Source organism: Macadamia integrifolia, chromosome 3, assembly GCF_013358625.1.
Source record: "Macadamia integrifolia cultivar HAES 741 chromosome 3, SCU_Mint_v3, whole genome shotgun sequence".
Taxonomy (NCBI): domain Eukaryota; kingdom Viridiplantae; phylum Streptophyta; class Magnoliopsida; order Proteales; family Proteaceae; genus Macadamia; species Macadamia integrifolia.
The window spans coordinates 31,794,152-31,816,458 of record NC_056559.1 but is presented as its reverse complement, the minus strand read 5'-3'; the positions used below and the strand labels follow the sequence as shown (position 1 = coordinate 31,816,458).

The 22,307-nt window shown below is 37.0% G+C and overlaps 2 protein-coding genes and 1 pseudogene across 5 annotated transcripts; 2 read left to right on the top strand and 1 right to left on the bottom strand.

Annotated features, from left to right (window-relative positions):
- The first annotated feature begins 1,604 nt into the window (after nucleotides 1-1,604).
- Nucleotides 1,605-6,626, top strand: LOC122072989 (small RNA-binding protein 11, chloroplastic). Of its 4 annotated transcripts, none has more exons than XM_042637456.1 (5): nucleotides 1,774-1,908; nucleotides 4,793-4,904; nucleotides 5,027-5,095; nucleotides 6,007-6,113; nucleotides 6,189-6,626. In XM_042637456.1, exons 2-5 carry the CDS (start codon nucleotides 4,865-4,867, stop codon nucleotides 6,291-6,293), a joined length of 321 nt encoding a protein of 106 aa, XP_042493390.1. In that variant the 5' UTR covers nucleotides 1,774-1,908; nucleotides 4,793-4,864; the 3' UTR covers nucleotides 6,294-6,626. The 4 variants fall into 4 exon arrangements, with proteins under 4 accessions (XP_042493388.1, XP_042493390.1, XP_042493389.1 ...); XM_042637455.1 differs by having other exon boundaries at nucleotides 1,789-1,908; nucleotides 4,856-4,904; XM_042637453.1 differs by lacking the exon at nucleotides 1,774-1,908 and adding an exon at nucleotides 1,941-2,141.
- Nucleotides 6,627-7,699: 1,073 nt separating this feature from the next.
- On the top strand, nucleotides 7,700-10,876 carry LOC122073411 (choline-phosphate cytidylyltransferase 2-like). Its single transcript, XM_042638000.1, has 8 exons — nucleotides 7,700-7,953; nucleotides 8,675-8,788; nucleotides 9,049-9,144; nucleotides 9,480-9,522; nucleotides 9,614-9,769; nucleotides 9,915-9,995; nucleotides 10,275-10,385; nucleotides 10,473-10,876. The coding sequence occupies exons 1-8, from the start codon at nucleotides 7,826-7,828 to the stop codon at nucleotides 10,698-10,700; spliced, it is 957 nt and encodes a 318-aa protein (XP_042493934.1). The 5' UTR covers nucleotides 7,700-7,825; the 3' UTR covers nucleotides 10,701-10,876.
- Nucleotides 10,877-15,813: 4,937 nt separating this feature from the next.
- Nucleotides 15,814-22,104, bottom strand: LOC122072699 (annotated as a pseudogene).
- Between the last annotated feature and the right edge of the window lie 203 nt (nucleotides 22,105-22,307).

Genomic DNA, 22,307 nt, shown 5'->3' with positions numbered 1-22,307 from the left:
TTCTATAAGATGAAAGCTGGATTTTCTTTTACTCTTTTTCTTTCCATACCCTATCAAGCTTCTTTGTCATTTATACAAGGAAAAGGAAATTCTCACCAAAAAAAAAGGAAAAGTAGATTTTAAAGTATTAACGAGTTAGATCTTTCATGTTATGATTAATGAGTTAGGTTGGGTTAATAGTTGAGGTTGAATTAATGAACTTAGTGAAGGATTTGAGTCCAAACACAAAGTACACAAGGAGACGATGAAGAGAGTACTTGATAAATGGGCCAGGCTTAGGCAAAGAAATTTTTAATTTGGAATAGTCCAGCCCATTTAAATTCCGGGAAGGGCAAACTAGCTACTTTGAGAGAAAGGGAGAAGCCAAGTAGTGCAGTTGGTAAGGGCCTTACTGATTGTAACAAGGTTTTGAGATCGAATGCCGCTTGACTTGGCGTTCGGGGGATACAGCTTCATCAAAAAGACATCTTTGAGACTAGAGTAGACAACATGGGGCATGTGGGCTTGGCTGACTGTGCTTGGTTGGCCTCTTTATACCCACAACATGACCCATTTCACTTGGTTCTGCAATTTGTGGCTTCAAGAATGAGCTCTGTTTGGGATTTGTGTGAACTATATAATAAGCTAATTAGACTCCTGGATTGTATGTGAGCTCCATAGTTTGACCCTTGATCTCAAATATGTAGTCTTTTAAGCTGGGCTTTCACTATGTGGTTTTGTCCATGGCGATAATGGGTGGTGTTAAGATTGGCAGGTTCATAATAATATGTCCTCAAGCATAATTTTCAAGACATGCCATTCAGACACTTAATACTTCAAGTGCGTATCTCTATCTCCTCTATTTGAAAAATCTCATCTTTCTTCTCCCAACTCATCATTCAAGAAAATGGATTTCAGAGGAGCTTCTCATGTTCATATTTGTTGGAATTTCACGCAAAAGATAGAATTAATAATCCCATATTGAAAGTGAGAAACGAAAGTGAGAAACCCCACTTCTGATGTGGGGTTGTATAGGTATTTGGTCACTCTCTCTTTAATTGCTAACTTTTGATGATAAGTTTTATCTAAGACCTTAACAAATGGTAAATGGCTTCAAAACCAAACCCACATCCCTATGATTAATTCTTTTTCTATATAAATTCAACAACAATAAAATTTAAAATTTTATCCCAACTTAATGGAATACGTTTCATGAAGATTTCATGCAAGGACAACCAAAAAAATCTATATAAAAAGATTAATAAATTATGATTAATTAGAATAATTGGCGACAGTTAACCTATACACCTATATAAATCGGGTTGAAATTATCTGTAATTCCGATATTATACAAGTCCGTGCAATACCACCTTCAGGCGGTGACACGTGTATTGATACCAATACAATGGTCCAGATCTGGTACAATTAATAAAACATTAAATCAGTGAAGAGGCATTTAAATCAGATCTGGACCATTGCATTGGTATCAATACACGTGTCACCCACTGAAGGTGGTATTTCACGAAATTGTACGAGATCGGAATTGCTGACGATTTTTTTCCATATAAATCAGTCATGGATTTATAAAGAGAACCTCTAATGAAATACGGCTGTCTTCGGTGTCATATAGTTGACGGTTGTGAGTGGCCCAACAGCATACGAGGTGTGAAATGTCGGGGCATTTTGGTTAATAGTTTGATAGTAACTGGGAGTCTGGGACATCTCATCGACGGGAAAAAATCAATCCAAAAGGGTACTTCGCACCGACCCCTGCAATGTTGGGAGCAGTTTCCTTCGCTTCCTTCCCAACTCCAAGGAACTTACCAAGGTCTCAGTTGTGCCCTAACATGAAACCAACCTGCATGAAAGCTTTCAAGGTCACGGCTTCGCTCACTGATTTCCCACTCGCAAGCAGAATCCTCGTTAGGAGTATGTCCCTTGTTTCTTCCTTTCTTTTTTCTTTCACAAATTTGATTTTTTTTTGTTTGTTAGTTTATGCATTTTCCATCTGGGTTTCTGTTTATTGGATTGAGGAAATGCACTTCATGTCTTTTCAAACATACCCTTTTGTTCTATTGTCTTTTCAATCGATTATGTTGTTGATTCGATTGATTGCAGATATCAATTATACTTTTGAGTTTCTTCTGCAGATTGGCTTTCTTGTAAGTTGTATCTGCATTGGATTGATGGTGTTTGTTGTCTTGGTTTTTATTTATTTGTGGTAGAATTTCTCAAACACGTTCAAACTTTAGAGGGAATTCCCTCCATGTTCAATTTTGGCTAATCCTGTTTTGATTACTTCATTCTTACTTACTGTCGTGCCTCTTTGATTCATTCTTAAGACGACTCCCCCACCCCTTCCTCATTTGTCCTGTAACTTCACTGGGTGTTTTTTCTCCATTAGATAAAGCATTTATCTTCCCTAAGCTGGAGTTGAATCTTGACTCTGTGTGTTATCTACAGAGTGAAGGATAAATTAATAGATTTTTGCCTTGCAAAATTTTAGTCCTTGTTGAAGGAATTCTGTCATCATTTTCTTTTTCACCATCTCTAAAATGCTCTCATTTATTTTCCTTTTATATGACCCTTTGTGTTTATTAGATTGTTGACTAAAATCAACTCAGTGTTGCCTCTATCTTTGATCAATTTGTCCACGTGTAGCATATCCAGTGTAATGTTTCAAGTATAATTCTGGTGGAGATATGCCTTGTATAAGCTCCTGGCCTAGCTATCTTAGCAATTGATTTAAAAATGGAGTTTAAAAATTTTCATAAGAGGAGAACTGGTGCCACTTTATTCTGTGCTCCTGCGTGATTGGACTTAGTTGGCTGGCAGGAAAATAGGCAGGCCATAATTAGGTGGAAATAATTGCAGGATACCCTTCAGATGTATTGATGGGAGTTTCTTTGAGCAGAATTTCTGTTGTTTGATTGTTCATCACAGAACCTTATCTCGGTTCTTGGTTTTTGGAGCACTGGGTTACTTCTGTCACTTTTCTTTTGCTCCATGTTTGAAAGGTCAAAATTCATCCATTTAGCATGAATTCGGTACTGTTTGAATTTTTTTTCCCAGATACAATTCCAACGAGACCAAGATGTCACATGGAAGTTGCTAACTTGTAATCAGAGTCATATTAGGAAGTCTTTTTGATGGTCAAAAAAATTCAAAGCTGTGTAGGGTTGCCTGTATAAAGTACGGAAGTTTGCAAACGGTATATTTTGAGTGGAATCGTTTGGTTTTTGGCCATGGGGAATGGTTCTGTTTCAAGTGGTTTGATCCATGCTTTATGCATGGTGAACAAGCTCATCATCATCATCTCTCTCTCTTCTTCGGTTTCTACACTTTACAGTTCCAATTAGGCCCACTACCAACAGGTTTGCAAAGCAGCATCTATTTATTGTGGTTTTTCTTCAAGTGTCCAACTTAAAAGCTTAAGCTGTTAAGTGGAGTGCCGAATTGCTAGTTGAAGTCATTGAAGATCCCAGACTTAGTTGATGTGGGATTATTCCCAACACTTTGCATCACATGTTGCCTCTCTTCTAGGTGGCAGTGCACTGTATATGATTCAAGTAGTGGGCCCAGTGGCTTTGATACCATGCTGAAGTGTTTAACCAAAAATTTCAAACTAATAAGACCCAACTGGTGTATAAAGTCATCCAAGTTCCCAGAGTTGGTCACTATGGACTTATTCCAAACAGTTTTTGCATAGGGAAATTGCTCACTCTTTATGGCTTATGAGTACTGCCATGTGGTTGAACTTTCATTGAGTGTTTTACCTGGGTGATCACACTATGGAACATCCTGAATTATATGCATCAATCATTTGCCGAAACTCTTTTTGTTTCACATTTTGTTTTGGGGTGTACCCCATATTCTGCGATGTGGATGTTCTGTAATTCTGTCAATCAGAAGGTAACTTACCATGTTTTACTTCATTCATTTTTCAGTGAAGACATAATTGGCAAGTGTAGCATATTATTTCTTGACAATTTTTCTTTGAAAGCTTGAGTGCATGACTATGAAGACCATTTTACTAAGAAGTTGCAAACAAGAATTTTGTCGTCTTGGAGATTTGCACCATGCAATCCTGCGACCTTGATATATGAAACTAGTTAGATTGTGGTGCAATCATTTCCAAGTGTACATTGGACAAGATTGGCCTGAACTAAGTATTGGCATAAAATGAGCACTCTTTCTTAATGGCTTCACAGGTAAAATTGTGGGGTTTTTTTCATACATAATACCCTAGGCAGGATGGAATCCCAGATTTATCTTCCCTTCCTCTATCTTTCCATAAATAAAGAGGAGCAAGAAATTCTTAACAGATATCATTGCTTAATAGGAGATAAGCATACAAATGTCAAGACTCAGTACAATGACATACTGGGAAAGATACTATAATATGCGACTATGATGATATAGTTATGGATAGTTGATGATATAAATTATAAGAAAAGAATTAAAAGTAAAATGAATCAACTTGAGCAACAATAACAGTATTGCAACAGTCTGTTTGGACGAAGTTTAGCCACATTGTCATTATAACATGACACATTCATCACATGGGGCAGCCATTGATCTTTGGATTTTCAGCAGGCTCATCCCTGACAGCCCATGATATTATCCAATCAGGATTGAGACAGAAGTCTGTTTCCTAATCAATTATTGGAAGCTCTAGATTTGGAAAATTCATAAGTTTCCCTGAACAGTTGAGCCTGACTGCATAAAATGTCTATGATTTCCTATGAAAATGAAAATGAAGAAATGCTAAACCCTCAAAGGACATAAAAAATTCTCATTTGGCAATGTTCAGCTTCCACACTGTACTAGAATTGCTACATGCCGAAAAAATGACAACATTTCTTTCCATTACAAGTTGGACATCATGAAAAGACGGCTTTCAACAGTTACAGACAGGGATCCAGGTCACTTTTTAGTTATCATTGTTACGAGTGCTTTACTTTATCCTTCTATTGTCATAATTCTTTCTTGAGCAGCTCTTTCTCAAAGTAATTTTTGTTTTTATGTATTTGTATTTATGCTGCAGATTTGCCGTATTCTATTAGTGAAACAAGTTTGAGTAAGGAATTTTCAAATTTTGGTCAGGTAGTTGAAGGTAAGGGTTGTTCTACTCCCGATCAGAATAAAACCATGTAATTTACATTGTGAATTTTGAAGTTGGATGAGTCAAATGGTAACTCAAGTAAACTAAAATAAGCTGCTTCCCAAGTTCTTGGATTAGTTACATTGAATCCTCTCCTATAATTCCGCTTTGTTTTGGGCTATTTCTTCTGGTAAAGCATGGGAAAAGTACCAGAGTTTCTGCTACATATATGTGGAGAACCATCTGATGATACTATCTTCACATCTTTTTTATGTGACCTGTCAAGTGGTGGGTCCCAAGGGCTCTGTTCATGTGAAGTGTGTCCTGAAAATGGATTCCAAAGCATATACTGGGTTAATCCTCTGTGCAGGAGTATTATTATTATTATTATTTTATTCTTAGGAGTGTCTGGATGGGTCATCTAGTTATGGAGTTTGGATGACCTGACTTTCTTGCATGCGGAAAAAATTTATATGGTAGATCACAATCTTCGAGTCAGAAGTTTAACTGAATGGTCTGGTCCATATGGCAATTAGAGTGAGTTCTAGCTTCTTTTTTCAGCTATATTGAAAAGTTTTAGGGATGGTATTTGTACTGTATGATGTTGATGGGGGAAATCAAATGCAATGTTGTCCGTAGATCTGACATGGACAGGGGCACAGTCCATGGAGCCAATTCAGAAGTTATGTTAGTCAGAATGTCGGATCATCTGGATTGGCCATGATTCATGCCCACCAAGAGGGTGGAGGTGATGGGGACAATCCTGTCCAGAAAATCATTTCCAACTTAAAGGTTGTATAACATGTAACAGAACTAGTTCCATCATCCCAGTTTCTATCATGTTGATCTGGGTATAGTGGGGAATTTCAGGATATCGATACTGTACAAGACCTAATCTTCTATTGGTATAAATTTTATGGCAGTTAAGCTTGTCAAAGATGACGCCACACAGAGGTCAAAAGGATATGCATTTGTGCAGTATACTTCTCAAAATGAGGCCATGCTTGCATTAGAAAACATGGATCATAAGGTCAGACTCTGCCTATTGTTTTTACTCCTCTCTTTCCAATATTAAGATTTTGGACTAATCATCCGTTTCTCTCAGACTCTTGATGGCAGGGTAATTTATGTGGATCTTGCAAAACCAGTAAATAATTCATTCGGTTCATACCCCATAACTTCAGGTCCCCCTTCTGAGCAGAATTCATAGAAGCAAACTGGGCATAGAAAGGCATGACCTGTTTGCAACTCAGTGGTGCTTTTACTGTAACTGTATTTGCCATCTTAAAGATTGAAAAATACGTGATTTCTTGACTGTTCAAAGCAGAAGAAAAGAAGTTAAGGAAGAAGAAGATCATGTTTAAGTCATGTTTAAGTCCTAGTGGTTATAGGTAAGTATTCTGGTGACCATATATGAGTGTAGGTCTGTAGTTTAGATGCATGAGAAGAGTTATTAAGAGATTGTAAATTAGAAATGTAAACGTTTGTGGAGTGCTGGAAATAAAATTAAGGCAATGGATTGGGTACTGTTTCTTCTCTCGTATCTAGATCTTCCTTTGAAAGTCTAATCCATTTGACATGCCATGTCATTTTTTTTTATCATTCATGGTTCAATAATTTTGCTTAATGTTTAACCAACCTATGGTTTTAGTATTAGGTTTGGGCTGAGCTAAGAGGACTCAGGGTTAAATTGGAGTTTTAAAAAACCCTGCCCTATTTCACACCTAATGTGTAGTGTACACTAGCGCCTCCCTGTGTCTATATCTCTCATTCTGTTTATGAAATGCCATATCTGCCCCCTATTATGGAAAGAGAGAGAGAAACAAGGAGGCACCAGCGGATGCTATACAACTGGATGGAGAACTAACCTAGGGTCCTTTAAGTTACCACTAAAGCGAAAAAATGCTAAAGTTTAGGTCTAAGGGTTCTATTACCTTACGGTTTTTGGTTGTCAAGAATAAAAACACCATGAGGGAGAGAGTTCTCTATTCAAGAGGAACATAGAATTAAATGAGCACACAAATGAGATGTGAAGGAGTGGTTTCATACATAGGATGGTAACGAGATCATATTTTTTGCCGAAGGGTGTTAAAAATCAGACCGAACCAGCCTAGATCAAATTGAATACTTATAAGTTTGTATGTGGGTTGAGGTTTTATTAAATCGATAGAAAACCAAAATCAAATTGGATTGACCAAATGCATCAACAAAAGCAAAATACGAATCATATCCGATAAAATAGTAATTTTCTATTGATTTTCTTATGTATACATATAAAACTGAAACCGAAGGAGAACAAAACTTCATGGTTTGGTTTTGGATTGACTTAATAAAAAATAGAAACTGATTCCGCCCGACCGAAAACGGTGCGGGCGAATCAGTTGACACCCTTCTGCCAGCCAAACACTCCCTAGATAACCCAAGGGAAGATGCTCATTCCCTTTCTGGATAAAGCTAGGGAATCTCAGAGATGAGAAATTGTGAAGTGTGACCCATAGACTACGTACATTGCGTATTGACCAATTGTGTCTGGCGGATCCATCCATTTGGACGCTCCAGATTGCTTAAAGTTCAAATCAATCTGCGTAATGTTTATATTTAAAATACTGCCGGAACGATCGGATATTTTTGAAAGAAAGAAACAGAGCAAAATCGGTGAGAACTGAGAAGGGAAAGGGAAACAACACCTAGAGAGAGAGAACGCGGCAGCGAAGTCTCACAGTCAGGGGGGAGAGACAGAGAATGGAGAATCAAAACGAGACGAATGGTGGTGAGGCAGAGGCCAACAAGCCCGTGCGTGTTTACGCTGATGGAATCTATGATCTCTTCCACTTCGGTCATGCTCGCTCCCTTGAGCAGGCCAAGAAACTGTAAGGATCTAACCCATCTTGAATTCTCATTTTTTTATTATTCTCTTGGTTTTCTAGTTCTGAGTGGATTCTTGATTTGTTTCATTTACATGAGTCTTTTAATTCATGTTTTGCTTTTTGATTTATATGGTCTCGTGGGTTCCTCTTTCTCTTTGGAGGGGGTTCTGGATGTTTCTGCTGGTTTCATCTCTCTACCTATCTCTCTCGGTCTTTAAAAAAAAAAAAGGTTTTTTTTTTTTTTTTGCTTGTGGGGAGGGGAAGAGTTCTCTCTCGGTTATTGTCTATCAGAAAACTTTATTTTTGGATGCCCTCTGTTTATCTTTTGCGAATTGCGATTATGGTAATATGTAGAAATGTCAATTTTGTCATGTAAGAAGCCAACCCTGGTGCACAAACAATTTTGTGTATAGTTAGTAGTATAAATCATTTAGATTCTGTGTAAATTGGGGGGGGGGGTAATCTTATTAAGATTCCCATACTCCTTTGGGATCATCTGTTTACAAGGATCCCCTTATTTGCTGCAACAAATCTAGTTATAAAGGATTTATGTTGAGTCATTGATCTTCCCAAATTGTACTCTGTTACCCCTTTCCCCTTGAAATTGATGTCCTCCATTAAATCTTAAACATTCATTTGCATTACTTTGGATGTTTTTTTACATGCATTATGGTACCCTGAAGTTGATCAACATCTACTCTTATTTTGAACTTGTAAAATCTAGGTTCCCGAATACCTACCTACTTGTTGGATGCTGCAATGATGAGACCACTCACAAGTATAAAGGCAAAACTGTCATGACCGAATCTGAGCGCTATGAATCTCTTCGCCACTGCAGGTTTGTTTGTGTATGCTAGTCTACCTCTTGTTAATAAAATTTTGGGAGTGAATATTGATTTTAGTAAGAAGGGGTCAATTCTCAAGTTGTAATTAATATTCCCGAAGTTTTTTTCTTTTCAGATGAGCAAATTTAGGCAAGGTATGTATGTCTCCCCCCCACCCCCCCTTCTTTTCCTCCTCCTCATTTCCTTTCTTTACCTTTTTCATGCCATTCTGGAAATCCTGGAGCATGAGTGTTTTGCCTCTTTTTTGATGCAGATGGGTTGATGAGGTTATTCCTGATGCTCCCTGGGTGATGACACAAGAGTTCCTTGACAAGCATAAAATTGATTATGTGGCTCACGATTCTCTTCCGTAAGGTTAATCAGCCCATATACACTCCATCATACATAATAGTTCTGTGGTTTGATGCTAGTGTTTTTAAGAAATATAGAATGTCAAGTTGTTCTCATTGTTTTCCTGTTTTTCAGTTATTAGAAATCCCATAAGAATCCTTTTCCTGCTTTCCTTCAAGTAAAAATCAAATTCCTTCACTCTTGTTTTTCTGCAATCATACATGAGTTCATTCCTTCCCCCTCCCCCTCCCCCTATTTCTTTTGGTTTTCCAACTACAGTTAAATTGAACAGCCCTTGCTCTTCTGTCGTCATATATAGCTAATTATATCTTGCTTGGTATGAAACTTATGCAGTTATGCTGATGCAAGTGGAGCTGGAAAGGATGTCTATGAATTTGTAAGTTTCAAGTTACCAACTTGGATTCATCATTTGAATCATTTTCCGTCTCTCTCATGTATCATATGTTGTTCAAACATTGTGTTGCCAGGTTAAATCCATTGGCAAGTTCAAGGAAACCAAGCGGACCAAGGGGATCTCTACATCAGATATTATAATGAGGATCCTCAAGGATTATAACCAGTATGTGATGCGGAACTTGGCCCGTGGATATTCAAGGAAGGAACTGGGAGTTAGTTATGTGAAGGTTTGACTTTGTCCATGTGTCTGTAATTTATGCCTTCAAATCAGTGTCAGACTTGGTGATGTATGCCATTCTAGAAATCATTACCAACTCTTTGTCCTCCTTGAGCGAGGGAACTGATATTCTTCTTGCTATCTCTTATCATTAGGAGAAGCGGCTGAGAGTGAATATGGGTTTAAGGAAACTACAGGAGAAAGTGAAGCAACAACAAGAAAAAGTTGGTGAAAAGGTACGTCTAACTTTATATATTTATAATGTAGAAATGCCAAAAGTTTTTGGTTTATACACGGTGGTGAGATGCTGAGCAACCAGGGTTAATTATATTGGTGAACAATTGGTAGATGAAGGATGTAACCATATCTAGTTTGGAAGACCATTTGTTCCATTCAATAGAATCAAATCAATCAAGTCTTTAATTTTTCCATCTGTAATGGGGAACTGCTTTCTTAATTTCATGATTGATGGCCAGTAGAGAATGTAATGGTGGTATCTTTCCTTAATTATACAGATACAAACTGTGGCAAAAACTGCTCGAATGCATCGTAATATCTGGGTGGAGAATGCAGATAGTTGGGTTGCTGGTTTCCTCGAGATGTTTGAGGAAGGTTGCCACAAAATGGTTAGTTCCTTATATGTGCAGCAGTTATCGGAGTTCCAGATTTCCTTGCCAATTAATTGTTATGACACTTGTTCGTTTTTAAATCAGGGAACAGCTATCAGAGACCATATTCAAGAGCGATTGAAGGGACAGCAGGCAAGGGGGCTCATGTATCTGCCAGATGATGATAAAGATGAGGATGGGGATGAGTATGACTATGAAGAATACTACGATGATGATGAGAATGGAGAAGAAGAAGGAGAAGAAGAAGAAAAAGAGGAATACCATGATGAAAACGATGAAAAAGAAGACAAAAGTAGGGAGGTTCCTCCCTAGCATACAATAGGTGATAATATTATGTTGGTATCTGTGGTGGAGTTATGTAAAAAGAATCTACTAGTATAGTTAGAAAGGATTACAGAAGCAGTGAGATCAAAGTCTGTTTGCTGAGACCATCATGGAGTTCAACTTTGAGAGTTAAAAAGAAAAATTAGAAAAGAAATTCCTTAAAACATTTTTCTTCATCATGGATATCTCGATGCACTGTTGAAGCCAAGGATTAAAGTATCGGTATCGGTCATCGTATCGGTCGGTCAAAATTAAGATACGTATCGGACAGTATCGTATCGTATTGGAGATACACTAAGATACACACATAAATGGATAGGAAACATTTTTTTAAACACTTTTCTATAAAGAATTTGTTAAAAAAAGCTATTGATAACATGTATTATGCATAAACACTAAATTGAGGGTATCGTACTAAGAATTCAAGGTTTGTAGTTGTCCCATAAATGTAAAATCCTTGTTCTCAACCTTGATTTCCACTTTAGTTAGAGAGAAATATGGCTGACAGCAACTTTGGAACAAAAACCCTTCAAAAAATCATGTTTTTTTGAAAAATTACCCATCTTGGCCATTATATGACCATAGCGCACTGTATCGGTACATATCGTTACTCACCGATACGTATCGATACTCACTGATATGTACCGATATATATCAATACTCACCGATATGTGCCAATATATACCGATACGTACCGATTGATATATACCGATACTCACCGATACGTACCAATACATACCAAAATGTACATTTTACCTCAATTTTATAATTTTCATAGTCGTATCGCGGCATATCGTATCGTATCAATGTGTATTGGTGGTATATTGATGCATATCGGTATGTATTGTAGGATATATATCGATACGAAAGGATTTTAAAAATTTCATGTATCGTATCGATGTGTATCGTATCGATCGGCTAAATTTAAGATACGTATAGGAAGGTATCGTATCGGTATCGGAGATACTTAAAACCATGGTTGAAGCAGAAATATTATCCCTGCTGAGTGTTGCTTGTGCTTGCCGACAACCTTAACATTAGATCGCGTTTGGTATGCATTCTTGGAATACATTCTAAGTTGAATATTTATTCTTAAGTTGATTATGCGTTCTGAGATGATAAAAGGTAAACAGTTGATTTTATCATCCAGTGTACTGGCTGATACCTCCCCCCTCCCCTTTTTACCCATCTAAAGAAAAAAAGAAGATAGGATCAAAGGGGGGGAAAGAAAAAAACCTGAGATGGTACTTACTAGGGGTGTCAACGGTCCGGGTCGGTGCGGTTTCGGTCCGGTTCCATCGGTTTCGGTGTGAGTTTGGAAGTGACCGAAACCGACCCAATAAGGATTTATCGGTTTCGGTCCGGTGTCGGTTTCGGTGCGGTTTGGGTTCGGGTTGGTACCGGTTTGGATTTATTAGGTTCATTTCGGTTTGGATCGGTTTTTTAAACCGGTATGGAGCCATTAGGAAACAACCAAATGATGAATTGTTGAACTTCGATTTCTTAAATCGATTTGTAACCGGGTTGGTTTTGATTTTTGGTCTAGTTTGAATTCGATTTTCCATACAAATGTATACAAAACTATTCAAATATTAAATTTTTTAATGAATTTTGGAGTGTTTCGGTTTCTTACCGGTTTGGTTTCGGTTTCGGTCCGGGTTTTGAGCCGGTTTCGGTTTGGTTTCGGGTTCATCCGGTTTTCGGTGCGGTTCGGTTTGGTTTTGGGGTTACAATACTTGAAACCGAACCTAACCAATAAGGCTTCGGTTCGGTTCGGTCCGGGTTGTTATCGGTTCGGTCCGGCCGGTTTTACCGGTTCGGTTTAGGAATTGACACCCCTACCTGCATGGATGGCAATCTTATTTTATTTATTTTCAGGGAAGCTACTTTTAGTTTTTCTCTTTCTTTGCCGGGGATTTTTTTTCCCATCTATTTGAAGAAGTTGGCGCTTCTTTTAAGGTATGTATATTCATTATCCTTCATAAACGCCTTAAGTAGGATATGCTAGTATGAATATTATATTTTAATTCTTCATTTGACTTGGATGCCTTAGTTCATTATCGCAATTAGGTTCAAGACAAACTTGGCTCACCTTGTATAACACTTTTCTCTGAAACAGGTTAGCTTGAATAGGCCAATCTTTGGGAAAAAGATCCTTGCCTATCTGCTGCGTCTCCTCATTGACATTAAATAAAATAAGGTTGCAGCTTCATATATAAGATTATCAATATGGAAAAGAAAGAAAAAATTACTACTATTTTGTAAGGGAATTTTAAGTTTTCTTATAAAATTCTAATGAGAAAGTTACATGAGAATGATTCACCTATTCATTTAAGTTAGATGAGGTTGAAACTATACTTCCTCTTATAAATTTATGGATCATTGTGATAAGAATTAGTCATTAAATCTCTCCATGTTAAATTTTTGCCAGCAGCTTAAAGTTTCATCCCCACTATTATGAAAATGCCTCAAATTTTTCCCTAAATAGGGGATATATCAAGCCGCAATATGCAAGAACAAAGAGGTTACCAAGATACAAGTAAACCACTCCCAATAGATTGGAGTGTTGTATACGCCCATCTGGTTGAACTTTGAACTTCCTCTCTGTGCACTCTAAGGATGAAATTTGTATCTTCACCCAGTGATTGTTGTTCGTCTCCAACAAATCCTCTCTTTGAAGGAACCACTATTGTCCCCTTTGGAATCGAGGATCCACATTTTTAAATGATGGTTGCCCTACCATCTTAATAAAATTTACAAGAGAAGTGGATTTATTATTGTAAGCACTGAGTTTGTTGAAGACCAATTGTCTTGTGTATCATGATTTTGTATATTATCAAAATTAAGGGCCCGTTTGATTTTGTTTCTCGAAACGTGTTTTTCCATTTTTCTGTGCTCAGAAACAGAAAAACACCCTCTTTTCTTGATTTTTCTGTTCCATTTCACCTATTTATTAAAATAAAAATTAAAGTTTATACCTGTTTTTGTTTCCAAGAACAGAAATGAAGAAATACCTCTGACTTGCTTTTCTGTTTCTTGAAACATGGTGAGGGAGAAAAATCGTGAAAATCCCGAAGCACTACCCAAGCCCAACTCTCCTATCTCCTTGCAACTCTCCACAAAGTTCCAACGTCTCTGCTCTCTCGCAAAACTCTCTCTCTCTCTCTCTCTCTCTCTCTCTCTCTCTCTCTCTCTCTCTCTCTCTCTCTTCAAATCTCGGGCATATCTCTCTCTCGCATCAAACAACGGTCTCGCTGCAACTCTCCTTGGCAGTGATTCCAAAGGAAGAGGTTTTTGCAACTTGAACTGCTCAAGCTCAAGTCTGCAAAGCATAGGTCTCTCTCTCTCTTGTCAAGCTCGATTCTCAAGCTCATGTAAAATTTCAACCACTAATTGACAGATCTGATTTCATCTCCGTAACATGGGGATTAGGGGGTTTTCTTGTTGATCTGTGATGGGTAATAATTTCTGGCCCTAATTTCTGATTCCTCTGAAGGTTGCATTAGTTTCTAGGTAGTATTTTGAACAGAGTTGATCTTACTACAAATGCCAAATACATGTTTGGTATTACACATTTGATTTGCAGTCCATATAACTCATTGGACATAGTGAAACTCTCTCAGTTTCATCAGTCTTTTTTGGATGCCTATTTTTACATGGCCATATTCCGCTGCAAGAGATACCATGTTAAAATTTCTGAAAATGAAAACCCACCCAGCATTTGAGTTTTCCCCTATGAAGCTCCCATCTATGATCATTGTCACCTGTTGCTTTGAGTTGTCAATTAACTTCTGCAAGTGGGGATTTGAGAGAACTTGTTCTGTGTCAATCCCTCACTCCTGGAAGTTTCTTGATTACAAAAGCACTGTCTCAATTCCTTAATGGAAAGGTGTTTATCATTATACTTTCCATGGGAAGTGTGGATTTCAGAGCTTGACATAAGAAGTAAAAAGGGTCAGTGGTGCTCACTTTTATACTCTCTTTCCCTCTTTCTCCCTCTATACATCTCCCTCCATTCTGTATTGGAATCTCCTTTCACACACTGAGGTGACTAAAGGCAGTAATGGCATGCTCAACAAAGGATTGTGTTGGGTCGTGTGAGTGATAACAGAAACCATCTTTTCCATTATTTTTTCCTTCTGATCATGATCTTTCTTTCTTTTTTTCCTCTATGGGGATTGTTCTATAGGCTCAGTTTCTGCACAAAGAGATCTAATACAAATTTGGGCCGTTTGCACTAACGTTTACTGAAACGTTTTTTGAAACTGAATAATCAAACACTTTTTTGAGTTTAAAAAATTGTTTCTTAGAATAGAAACGGAAAAAATTGTTTCTGCTGTTTGACACAGAAACAGCAGGAACAAAATCAAACGGGCCCTAAATTTTGATTTGATTAACAAGAAGGTTACTAGAATATCAAGTTTTTTTTTTTTTTATTGAACAAACAAGGTTAACAAAAAGAATATGCAATTTAATCTTGCAAAAACTACAAATCTTTGACTCCCCTCTTTGGAAATTATAAATTAATCTCATGTCATTTCCATCTCAACCCTCCTCTCGATTGAGCCATTAGCTCCAAGAAACTTAATGGTGTGTGTAACCTTCTTCCTTTGTATACTTACTGATTTTTGAACTTCAAACTTCTCTGTGTTGTAATCTTTGAAACCATTAATAATTATCCTGTTCACCCATAAAAATTAAACCACATCAAACATCAAAAGATAATGAATTTGAAGTATAATGGACCCCTAGCCTGTTGGGTCATGGGTGTAGATAATGAATTTGAAGTATATGGTCTAACAATCAAGGTATTATAATACTAGGTTATTAATGACAAATAATCATAACAATTTTTTGGGGGAGGGGGAATGATCTGATTCTAGCCCGTTGGATGTAGATTTTATTGAGGCACATCGCATCACCGCCAAGCCCTAAAGAACTGTCAAACACACCTACAACCATAATTAGTAAATATGTGTATTATATACGTACAGAAAACAGTACGTTTATCATATTCAACAATTGAAATTTTTTTGATACATGTTTTCCATAGAATTTTCTTTCAAAAATTCTGCTTTAAAAAAAATGACATCATGCGGCAGCCTAATAAGAGAAATCTTCCAAAATAAAGATTAAACTCCGGTTGAAAACAAACAATATTTTGAAGGAGATGATAAAAACTTCTACTTATATTTCTTGGATGGTAATCAATCTCATATTTCACCATCCCACAGCTCTTGGAGGCTGCTATACGGACTACATGTTTCATGGACTGCAAATTCTCCTCGTACAAGCTTTTGCCGCATGCATTCCAAACAAAAGCATTAGAAGGTGTGTAACATGTGCCAATACTAAGATTTAACATTGTCTTTTACCTGATGGATTCTGGGGAACTTGGAGAAGAGGTCTTGAGGGATGCACCAGTCAAATAAACTGATGTTCTCCTTGATTCGGGACTCATTTACACTCTTTGGGAGGACACTATGACCGTTTGAATACCCCAATGGAGAGCTATTTGTGCAGGCGATTTGTTAAGTTTCTTAGCAATCTCAATCCGTGTAGGATCCTTCATGGTCTCACCTTTCCCCAAAGGACAATAGGCCTGCTAGAAAATTATGTTGAATAATATAAGTCCATTCAAACAAATCATCTAAAATCTATGTGTAAAGCTTTTCCAAGTCATCTTGCACAAAGAGGTGCACATGACTACAACACCTAGATCAATTTAAATCAGCACATTACCGATAGATGGACACCTGTAGACTTGCATAAGTTATGTAAGGCAGGCTGCTGCCACCCTGGATGGTATTCCACCTGGTTAACGGATGGTACCACCTTTGCGTATGCGAGTGGATTTTCCAGCTTCTTAGTTGAGAAGTTGCTCACTCCAATTGCCCGTGCTTTCCCTGATGCAAACAAGCCCTCTATAGCACTCCAATGTCTCTGGAAGACACAGTGGAGCCATGACTTTTGGATCAACCCACATGACCCAGGCTTCGTCCAAAATGGCCAATGTATCTATAACACAATTATTTCAATTTTCCGAAATCAACTTAAGCATTGGACTAAATGTAATATAAATGAGCTACATACATAAGTAACAAGAAGACCCAAAGTCCAAGTGGCAGAGGGCTGTGTAGTTAATTTTTTGATTTTGTGCCACTTGAGATGACTAGAAGAACTGTTATTATTTGGCACAGACAGTTCTCTGAAATGTTCTCTTTTCCCTTTTCTCAAGCTAAGTAAATTTTGCTTTTCTTTTTGGTAGATATAGTAACTAGTACTCAAGAACTTCATTGCAGGGAATTAATGTTTTAGCAAAATATACACTCCAATCTACTCTGAAAAGAATATGGCGGAAACTACGAAAGTATGAAATTGAAAAGCATACGAGATATAGGTCGACATAGTCAAGTTGCAGGTCTTCTAATGTCTTGCTCAGTGCCGTGCAGTCTTCCTCTGGCTCATGGTCATTGCACCTGTATACATCCAAGCTCTATATAAGCAGGAAATGAGCAGAACTTCCTTCAATTCATGGATATATAGTCTACCTAATTACTTCTGTGTTGTGGCGCTGGTGTTCTTGGATGACATAATTCTCCCATTTGAAAAGAACTCTGTTCGGGAGTGCGGCCTATGCCAATGCTTCTTGTGTCTATCTCTCTCCTCCCATGTGAAAAGACATCCCTGCCCCTTGTTTCGGGAAGGAGAGAGATAGTCATAGGGAGTGCTGGCATAGGTCATGCTCCCTATCAGAGAACCACTTCCCATATATATGACTAATGTCAGCCATAAATAGTTGCGTAGTTTCCGTCAATGCATAATCAGAGTAGATAATGTCCTTAATGAGTCATAGATTAAGGAATCAAAATATTTTACCATAGCTTGGATGTGATCCAAATCTCACTACGCTTCACTACGCCAGTGGTGAGTAGTTCCTTCAAAGCCACCCCAACCTACATGGCTATAAATGGATATGAAGATGCATAATCAAGGAAGCATATATAAGTACATTGTGATGGACTGTAACTAATTGAGATCATATCCAAAAGTTAGAATACTTTTTCTTCTTTTTTTGGATATTTATGGTTTTACATAAAGACAAATGACTTGATATTGGAAAAAGGGAATGCTTGGAAAGAAATTCCTTGAAACATGTACACAAAGATCATAGGCATTACCTCCTTTTCGTTGCCGTACATACGTGCACAATCAATATGTCTATAACCAGAATGCACATTTTTAATCCAAACAAAGAGGGCAAGGTTAAACCTTGGGAAAAATACTAATAAGCCCACTTCTCACACTTTTAGGAATTCTCTATCCAAGACAAGGTCTCACATTTCTCTCAAAATTTCCAGATTAAGTGGTCCATTTTATAAGTGAATGTTTGGTAAAATTCCAGGAATTGGTTACTGGAATTATTTGATCTAAAAATTTTGAGAATGGGGTGAGATCTTAGCAAATATATGTTTTATACACATTTTATATGCATCCTGTATCATATAATTAAAAAACACTTTCCTAATATTTTCCAAAGATATGGAAAAAATATATATATATTTAATATGGAATCATATTAACATGTACTTTACATATAAATTGTAATATTCAGTAAAAAAATATTTAAATAACTGAAAAAAACTCGTATAAATAAAAATATGCTTTGTCAGTTCGCCCCTTTATTTTTCTTTTGCAGGACAAAGAAACAAGAATCTTAGAGAGCCAATCACACTCCTGGCCTCACCCCTTCACTGCTTCGCTAGGGAAATTGCTAGTATAAGTTTCTTTCCAAGTTTTGAAACTCTTCTTCAGATTCATCAACTCACCATCCACCTCCTGTCAAGTTACTGGTTCCCTCAATCAGAGGTAAGTCTAAAGCAAGCTGCCAAGAGATGTTGGGCAGTGCATATGACACCATTTAATTGATAAGCATGAATAGCCAAATAAGCCTACAAAATCTTAAATCTGGGTTCTCTCTATCTAGTTATTGAACTTTGATATCCAAATCAGCAAAAAATTATAAGATCAATTAAAAATTAGATGCCCATAAGAGCACCTCAAACTCACTTGCCATGATTATTTCAGCAGTGAGCAGTTGAAGTTTAACACTACACCTAGAACATAAACAGATTATATTTTTCTAATAAAGTATCCACACACAGTTTAAGGGAGGAAACCTCTACTTTGTAACGATTTCTCTGAATTTGCAAATTAAGTAGGAATTATGTTACTCAACTAGTACACACAAATTTAAAGAAACTTCTTGCTTATGTGCAATAGTGATACTACATACTCCAACCCACATTTGGGTCATCCCATGCACATTGAAGCCTGCTATCACTTAAATCATTTTTCTTAATAGAAAGAAACCAGTATCACTTACACAAACAAGGGGCTACTACACCACTCAATGGCTTTAGGCAGCTGAACCCTATTCCAGAAATGTATCTTCTGCACAAATTAGTGATTTCTTTTTTATTCAAACTCCCAATCCCCTCTCTGATTGTAAATGATGGGCTGTAGTCTCTCCCGTTTCCCTATCCAATTACAGTGGCCCTGTTTATCCCAGGGAAAAAGGAAATAGAAATTACCAAAAAGATCAATGAATATGATTACCTACAGGCAACTCTTATCACTGTTACCAATAGACACTAGCTACGATTGAAAAAGAGGGAACAACTTGTGGGATATTTGGAGATTTAAAAAGGGCCCATTAAGGGTGTGAATTGTGATTTTCCCTTGCGCACTCTATTTATGTATTTATGTACATATATATATGAATGGGAATGTATCTATGTAAGCATGTGTGTGTGTGGAAACAAAAGAAACAGGAAGGACTGAATGAAGGAACCTTGACGGCAGCAATGATTGCATCTCCAATGGCACCAGAGGAAGCTTTCCAAGTGCCCAATCCAACGGAGGGCATCAAGGCTCCTGTGTTTAGTTCGTAATATTGCGGTCCATACTCTGACCCCATATCATTTCCCATCTTGTTCTTCTCTACAAATCAAAACAAAAACACATTCATGGAAGATGAAATATAATATAGAGGAGAATTAATCAATGACATGATAGCCCTTCTGAATTAAGAGCTGCTTAGTTCAGAGAAAAAGGTATTGGGGGTGGGGGGTGGGGGGGGGGAATAATTTTAATTTATGTTTTCCCCACGCTGCTTCTTCTTCTTGTCTTTTTTTAACTGAATTCAACTTTAGGTATTGGATTCAATGAGGTCCCTGTGAAGGAGGCACTTTTAAGTCCCAGATTGGAACCACAATCTAATATACATCCAACCATTAACAATGTATTTTTCCACCACACAAGGTTTGGAATCTAAACTATACTTGACACATAGCTCATATTTGCTATCTTCTTCGTGAACAATACAGAGTAAGTCAAAGCATTTTACATACTGCTCTGAGGTGACCCACCCGAGAGAATGTATGATTGAGACTCTCTGACAACACCATCCCTTGGCTAACCAAGTGTGGGAATGCATCAGAGTTGTTAACCATCCTCTGATAAAATCATGTCTCACCAACCAGACTTTTCCTCATCTCCTGTGAACTAAGAACATCTAGCTATGAGCCTATTGAACAGATCAATATTTCTTTATTTTCTGTATGCATTCAACAATTTGGTTTTGGAGTGCACAATGGTTAATTTCAAAACAACCCTTCCAATAATAACTGCAACAACTCTGTTAAATTTGTGTTTTGTGTTCTTCAACTAGGATTTACTTGTCTTAAACGCTGAGTCACTTTTCTGCCACTGGGAATAGTATCTCAGCTATTGGTTTGTTTGTTCTTGATTCTCCCTCTTTTCTTTTAAAGGGTTATAATCATAGGGTGCTATTTCAGAAGTTCAGACAATGCTCAAACTTTGATCAAGCAGCTAAATATTCCAAATTTGTGAAATATTTCTGTTTACTCAAATGAACTTGCCAAAATTGCCAAAATGTGTTTGAATTCCCAATGGTCTAAATGACCCCGGAGGTAGAATTTCAAACATTGATTTGAGTACAAATAGGAACACATTTAGTCAAAAGACAAAGTTTTCTCTTTTGCTGTTAATTAAGATATTTATTAGAATTGTATTGTGTTAGGAAGAGAACAGTGAACTGGAGTACTGATTATGGAATTTGTAGGTCTGGCAATGTGCTACATAGCCGTGTAATCAATTCCTTTAGGCTATGTTTGGTTGTAAGGGGAATTAAAGGGAAGGGAAGTAAAATTTTCATACTTAAAAAAGAAATATATGCAATCATTACCCATATGACTTTAACATTAACTTCAAATCATTCTATATTTGGTTATAAAATTTCACTTTACTTTGCATCCAAAACCCTTTGATATAATATGTAAAATAAAAATTACATGTAAAATATATCATTATTAAATATGGTTAAAAAAATTAAATAGTTTATACAATCACATGGGGTAATGATTATAAACATTTCTTTTTAAAGTAAGAAAATTTCACTTCCCTTCCCTTTAAATTCCCATTGCAACAAAACGGAGTCCTACTTTTTATTTAGTATGCAATAAAATATTCTATGGACTTTATCGAAAACGATTCTTCACCCATGGTTTGATGGTAATCGAATGGATCAGATCAGATTTTTTTTTGGTTCAATTTTCTGGTTTTGCATACATGCTTCTAGCATATGAATCACTGTTAGGTAGTTTCTGTTGAATGTTTTCCGTTTTTTAATTCTCTGATCAGCATGCACTATCAGCAACAATGTCTTTACCTGTCACTACATCAGCACCATAAAAATTTGGGCATAGTCTAACTGAGGTTGTTTTGTCAATGGATTTGTTTCTAAACTGATATGGGTTACTGTGGCTTCAGTTTTACCTGTTTAGGTAAGTTCGGTACAAGCTGATACATTCCATAACACAAAAAACCTTTCTGAAGATGCCTGACTTTGTATTCCAACAGAACTCCATACTTAAGAATTGTAGTTCACATCCAACCCAGCTTGTGAGAGAGAAATACAACAAGAGCTAGGGGAAGAGTATGGGGAAGCATAGAAAAATCATTCAATATTTTTATGTAATAATAACAAAAAATCAGAATATTTACAACTCAGAATTCTCATTTAAAATTTTAAAATAATTGTGTGAGCTTAATTTTACAGTGTTTACAAATATGCTTAATGAGTAGTGATTCTTTTTTTAGCGTGGAGAGAGTACCTGGAGATTGCTCTGAAACACGATTTTCCGGAGATATGAACTGGAATCTGGTCGAACAAGGGCAATGAGCAAAGGGGTGAGGAAATACCAAATCTAAACATAGGAGACAGAAAGAGGAAGACGGGCTTTATTTACCGGAGCGACAACATTGAATTTTGCTCTTTCACATAGGTTTTTCTTTCTCATTTCCCTCAAATCCCCTAAGAACTGTTCCTTTGTTCCACTTTTAGTTTCTTTCCGTCCTTCTCTCCTCACGAGGACCGTGGGTTACGGAGAGCCCAATTCTGAACCGAACGGGAAGGAGTAAAAGGAAAGGGAAAGTACAAAAACAACAAAAAAAAGGTATAACACGTCATATAATTTATAACTTTGCCATTGATTTTTTTCGTACTTACAG